We start from the raw sequence: 6,040 nt of genomic DNA on the forward strand, positions 1-6,040 counted from the left end.
GTTAGTGAGATTTTTAATAACATCATGATGAAATGTTTACCTGGATCACTCACTAGCTCAAATGGACATCCAAAGCGGGTAATGATGTTCTCATATAGAAACTTAGCAGACACCATGTCATGCCCACTGGAGCACATCCAAGGCTTGGACTACGCAAGGGTTGATTAGCATCCAACACTAAAATGACTAGGACAAGGGCTTTGCTTGGACTACACAAGGGCTCTCTGCTTGGACTACACAAGGGTTGATCAACAACACTAAAGTGACTAGGGCAAGGGCTTTTTGGTTTGCTACTACTCTCTAATAGCACATCTCTAATGATACACCACACCAAGGTGGTTCAAAAAAACATGTGAAAGGCATTGCCATTGGAGCAAAAGATTATATTAGTGCTCTCGTAAAACGACATTTGAAGGCTTCATTACCCTTTTCATTAAGAGGTGTTTTTTGAGTGAATATTTACAGCTACATTACCCTTTTCATTAAGAGGTGTTTTTTGAGTGAATATTTACAGCTACAACTGCAAATCTGTATTTTACAAATGGTTTGCAGCCCTGGGTGTTCCTTGCGGAAGCAGGTTGTAGAAAATGTGGTATCCAAACAGCAATTTGTCCACTTTCCCAAATAATATGTTGGCCTTAAAGTGTATCTTCCTACATGGATCCACATGCCAATCTATGGAATTGAAGTAACTGTGTCCCTTTCAGTTGAAAACATCCTAATCTTTCTGTTGCATGTCGACAGCACATCCCCAACAGCACTCAAACCCATCAAGTGGCAACATCAACTTCTTCTGTCGTCCACACTATGTCCTTCAGTCCTGTTGAAAAATTCTGATAAAACTGCACAAACAAAGACCTAATAAATCCCATTTACCCAAAAACCTTGGCTTTTTCATTATGTGAGAGACAAACATGCCTTTACTCACCTTGTGATACTCCAAGGTGTCACCGCCTGCTTTCCGCACCTCTACCAGAAAGAATGAGGGGGCAACTTCAAATACCTGTTTCGAGCAATGCAGAAGAGTTGCCTTTAGTACTTGATTGGAAGGCCAGCTTGCAGAAATTTGAAATACCGTTCACAACGGCAACATGAAGCACTGATAAAATATACCTCAGTTGCAATGGATAGATGTCCCTTTCTGCCTGTCTCAGCACCTTGCAACTTCATCTAATAACAATGCCAGTTCAAAGCTATGAGGGATTTTGCATCCCAAAAATCCCTTTAAATATGAAACTTGCATCAGTGTGCAGACAGAGGAGGGCAGACAAGCAAGGTGGTCGCAGAAGGTGAAGAAAAGTTTACCTTGTAGTCACACTTTTGCACATTGAAGCCAAGAGGCTTTGCCATTTCTTCCATCTTCGATATGATCTCCAGAGCTGGATGTTTTGATGCAAACCGACTCTCCAACTTCATCTCCTACAGGTATGAGAAGACAAACCATGTTAACATAAGAGCATGCCCAGGTTGCAGCTGGCTGTCAAGGAGAAAAGGCGGTGAACTTGCTACCTCTTTCTTTTCAAACAATCCTGAGAGATTGAGCCCCTTGTTCAAGGATATGAGCTCGAAAGCATTGAGCAATGTAGGTTTGGGGTTCTTGGGCTCTCTCTCTTCAATAACGAGCTGATCCTGAAGATGAAGAAAACAACAGTTTCAAAAAAGCTCCACCTGAACACAATGCACTAGCATAGCCATAACATCTACGACTTCACAAACACACCAGTGTTTACAAGCCCACACATCCCTACCCACTGGCACAGAAAAATGAGATCTTCTTGTGTTCACATGTTCACACATCCCTACCCACTACACGGACAAATAAAATCTCTCCAAATGCAAACTCGAACCATGTAGGAGGTCCTTACACTAGACTCATTATTGAAAACAGCATACACATCATCAAGCTTGACGTCTTGGAAGAACACGTGCTTCTCTGGTTTATAGCCCTTCTTGAACCATGGGTCCTGAAGGATTTGAGGGACATTGATCCGCTGGAATCGGTACAAAAAATATGTTCATGAGAGTGGCTGATATGGCCAAAAACATATATTTGCAAATTAAACATAGCAGCATTTCATGAGGTGGGGAATGGCACATACGTGCTTGGGATTTGGTGTCAATATCCTCATGATCAACTTTTTGACTCCTGGAGAAAACCATGCCGGGCAGGAGAAGTCTGCTTTATAGATCTGTGGCCACACCACCAGCAACAGGCAGAATCAGGTGTAAAATTGTACTTTGTGTAACATTTTGGTATAGCTCATCTTTGGAATACATGAAAACTGCTGTACTCCCACCCATGATTGCAATCCCATGTGCTTCTTTAGTGTGTGCCTTTGTGCAGTGATAGCCGTCATCAAGAAGTACCTTCTTGTACAAATTCACAAGGTTTGTGTCGTTAAATGGCAAATATCCTGCCATAAGAACAAACAAGATGACTCCACATGACCACAGGTCTGCCTTTGCACCATCATACCCCCTGTCGACTATAACCTGTTCACAGCAAGACAAACATTGTTTCAACATGGTGATCAAAAAGCTAGACAAGAGAAATCACAAGTCAATCTTCTGGTGGTGAGGTAGTACCTCGGGAGCAACATAGTTAGGAGTACCACAGGTAGTATGAAGGAGCCCATCTTCCTGCAGTTGATGAATCACCAACACAATTAAATGTGAGGAGGGAAACATGTATTTCTGGTTGGATTGAAAGGATACCCGAGGAGACCAGATACTCACTCTAAACTGCTGTGGCAATGCACTGAGCCCAAAATCAGAAATTTTCAAGTTTCCACGTGAGTCCAGAAGTAGATTTTCCGGCTGCATAGGTCACAAAGTGGCGTCTTTTAACAAAACGAGATGTGCCAAAGAACTGAACACAGCTCTGAAACCATTGTACAGTAGCATTAATTGATGTGTGACCTTGAGATCTCTATGATAAACACCCCGGCTGTGGCAGTAATCCACTGCATTGATAAGTTGTTGGAAGTACTTCCTAGCCTCATCTTCCTTCAACTTTCCCTGGCGGGCCTGCTCGGGAACAATCATGTACATAGTCCAATCAGCAATGAGGTTTTTGCCTCAAAACTTCACACAAACCAAACTGAGCAAAGGCAATCTGTGAGTTTTTGGACACTTACAATTTTATTAAAAAGTTCACCCCCAGTCACGTACTCCAGAACGAAGTAAATCTTTGTTTTGCTAGCCATAACCTGAGCCAAAAAGAGTGAGTAGGCTAAGCAGACCAGCAAATCCTCAATAGAAACCTCGGAAAACGACACAAAATTTGAGGTAGTGCTCTTTTTGGGGACTTCCATGTGATTGAAGCTTTAACTAAGTAGTGAGTGTTGTCGACCGCATTGCTCACCTCGTACAGTTCTACAATATTAGGGTGCTTCACCAATTTCATTGTAGAGATTTCCCGTTTGATCTGCAAAACAAGGGAGAAGGCACCCAGTTAGAAAACTAAAACACGGTGTGCATCCTGAAACAAAAAAAATAATCAAGTGGTAGATACACCTGGAACACCCACCGGCCCAGCCCCCTAAAATGCATGAGCCCATGCTTGCACGCTGCATACATACACAAACATCAACAATAAAAAAATCCCCACACATTCACTTCTGGCATTTTTGCAAAACAAAGTCTACAAAGTACACAAAACTTTGATTATAAAGTAAGGATTTGGATGTAGAAGACAAGCAGGAAAAGAAGCCCATAAAAAATCTTTAATTTTCACTAATAATGGACAAAGGCCGAAAAGAAAACTGTATAAACTCCACACACACAAAAAAAAACCTAGCCAAAATCTCTGTAAAGAAAACCCACAGCAAAAGCCTTGAAATGAGTTGGGAAGGCTCTTTCACACAGCACAAAACTTTATAACTCAAATTACACAGTAGCATAGATAGAGAAGAGTATAACTAAAGTAATACAATAGCCAGTCTGGAACTACTAAGATGGAGTTTGTATACTAGTAGAACCTAGGGAGCAAACTCATACTAATGTATGCTAGTAGAAGCTAGGGAGTAAACTCACAGTGATGTAAGCTAGTATAGACTCGGCCATCCGGGCTCATCTTGGGCCCCGTTCGGGCTCCAAAATGTTAATACAAGTGTCCAAGACCGTTATGAGATATTGGTCGAGTATAGCATGTAGCCTATTTGGCAACGTGCCAAATCTAATCCAAGTTGTCTCTAAACCATCTGGCCTCCTAGACCACCTTCCCGTGTGAATATGGGGATGCTTGGCACCCGGGCTTCTCAACCATGGCTACTCTTGATAACGGGGGGGCCGTACTACAAACATGAGTAGCCGGTGCCAAGACAATACAATACGAGGGTGGAGCATTGATATCCAATAGAAGGAAGGAAAATGGCTTCAAAAACCGCAAAAATAAAAACCAAAAAAGAAAATCAGCAATTATGAGATATGGATAGTTTGAAGGTATCTAGATGGTTACTGCATGAAGGAAAATACAGCCAAAAAATAATCATAAAAAAAACAGCAGTACTTGAATATATTCCCATTAATGATGTTTTTGACTACATTATAGATGTTTTTGACTACATTATAGATAATCCTTTACTTTTTCATGAAAAAAGAAAAATTAATACCACAATAATCCTTTAATTTTTACACATTAAGGATGGTCTAATTAATTTCTGAAAAGAAGGAAAATATGTTTAATGTTCACAAAATATAAACTATATCAATGATTAACACCACAATAATCTTTTGATTTTCACAAAATTACTAGACAAATGATATAATACCACAACAAGACTTTGATTTTCACAAATTACAAACTAGGTAGATGAATTGTACCTGCTCAACCATCTTGTCCTTGAGAATTTTCTCCTTCTCCAAGATCTTGATGGCAACCTGCTTGCCTGTCTGCAGGTTTTTGGCATGCTTCACTTTGGCGAAGTTCCCAGATCCCAGTGTACGGCCAAGCTCGTACTTTCCCAGTCTGGTCCTCAGATTAGAGTTGCTTTTATCACTCATTTTCTCTAAACCCCTCTGTAATCACAGAGAGGCTTAAGATTAAGAAAGGCCTGAAAGGCCTTTGAACCTTCTTATCCTTTAATTCAAAACTAGACTATATAATCTCTGCAGAGCCTTTGCGATTGAAGGAAGAAAAAAGTGGGAAAAAAACCCAACAAATGGAGGGGCTTCTTCTGTTAATGCTTCAACCAAAGGAAGCAAGGGGGAAAAAAACCCCAAAAATCTATTATTTTTTGCTGATTTTTTAAATAGAATCAGAATTGAGCTGATTAGTACAGTAATGTACTTCAAATTTCCGGGTTGAAATTTCGCAACTAAATAGGCTTAAATAGAACCAACTGTAGATAAATCTGATTGAGGAATGAAACCAATCTGGTTCAAAAGAGAAGATAGCTGAAAATAAAGGCAGAAATAGAAGAGTATGAGATTGGGGGCAAGCTGAGAGGAGTCCCTAGCAGACGGGAGAGAAAACCATAAACCTGACCTAAAACCTGTTGAAGGAGGGACAAAGCCCTAACCCTAAACTTGTTGAAGGAGGGAGAGAACCCTAACCCTGCTTGAAGGGCGAGGAAACGCTAACCCTCAAAATAATCAGGGAGAGAAAGACCCTAACCCTAATTCTGCTACAACAGCTTGGTAAGCTCTGCTTCGTAGCTGCGCTCACTCTTCTCGTGTGGGCACTGCTTTGCCTTTTTAGTTCATAGAAAGGGGACGGTGCCTATTTCTTATTTTTGGAATATACAATATATCAAAATCGTGTGTGTGTAAATGTAATGCAACAAATGTATATATATATATATATATATTAGTAAATGAACCCATGGTCTGGGAACCCCCTTTTTTTAAAATGATATTTGAGACTCTCAATTTCTTTTACTCATATAATTCAACATTTGACAAGTGTATATTAAAGGGTCCACATAACCAATGTGTATATGTGCAAAATCTAAAATTAATCTTTTATTTTATCACATCACAAAAAATTTGTAGTTTCAATTATTGTTTGATTCGAGAAAATGTAATACCTCAAATAATT

The 6,040-nt window shown here is 40.1% G+C and overlaps 1 protein-coding gene across 3 annotated transcripts; it reads right to left on the minus strand.

The window, feature by feature from the left end:
* Positions 1 to 368: 368 nt before the first annotated feature.
* LOC147622233 (CBL-interacting protein kinase 23-like) lies at positions 369 to 5,774 on the minus strand. Of its 3 annotated transcripts, XM_086823344.1 has the most exons (15): positions 4,825 to 5,724; positions 3,530 to 3,569; positions 3,365 to 3,427; positions 3,138 to 3,209; positions 2,920 to 3,027; positions 2,737 to 2,817; positions 2,587 to 2,640; positions 2,368 to 2,493; positions 2,100 to 2,189; positions 1,866 to 1,991; positions 1,510 to 1,629; positions 1,306 to 1,419; positions 1,114 to 1,170; positions 929 to 1,003; positions 369 to 842 (listed from the first exon to the last, which is right to left on the minus strand). In XM_086823344.1, the coding sequence occupies exons 3-15, from the start codon at positions 3,404 to 3,406 to the stop codon at positions 771 to 773; spliced, it is 1,137 nt and encodes a 378-aa protein (XP_086679470.1). In that variant the 5' UTR covers positions 3,407 to 3,427; positions 3,530 to 3,569; positions 4,825 to 5,724; the 3' UTR covers positions 369 to 770. The 3 variants fall into 3 exon arrangements, with proteins under 3 accessions (XP_086679470.1, XP_086679469.1, XP_086679468.1); XM_086823343.1 differs by lacking the exon at positions 3,530 to 3,569 and having other exon boundaries at positions 369 to 820; positions 4,825 to 5,774; XM_086823342.1 differs by lacking the exon at positions 3,530 to 3,569 and having other exon boundaries at positions 4,825 to 5,774.
* Between the last annotated feature and the right edge of the window lie 266 nt (positions 5,775 to 6,040).

Source organism: Cibotium barometz, chromosome 29, assembly GCF_041138505.1.
Source record: "Cibotium barometz isolate CiBa-2024 chromosome 29, ASM4113850v1, whole genome shotgun sequence".
Taxonomy (NCBI): Eukaryota; Viridiplantae; Streptophyta; class Polypodiopsida; order Cyatheales; family Cibotiaceae; genus Cibotium; species Cibotium barometz.

What these genes read in the sequence shown, in the direction of transcription:
- LOC147622233 (XM_086823342.1), bottom strand. Translation starts at nt 5,004, where the DNA reads ATGAGTGATAAAAGCAACTCTAATCTGAGGACCAGACTGGGAAAGTAC. An exon ending in AGGACAAGATGGTTGAGCAG is followed by an intron (nt 3,428 to 4,824) that starts GTACAATTCATC and finishes CTTGTTTTGCAG; the next exon opens with ATCAAACGGGAAATCTCTAC. An exon ending in TTGTGAATTTGTACAAGAAG is followed by an intron (nt 2,190 to 2,367) that starts GTACTTCTTGAT and finishes GTGTGGCCACAG; the next exon opens with ATCTATAAAGCAGACTTCTC.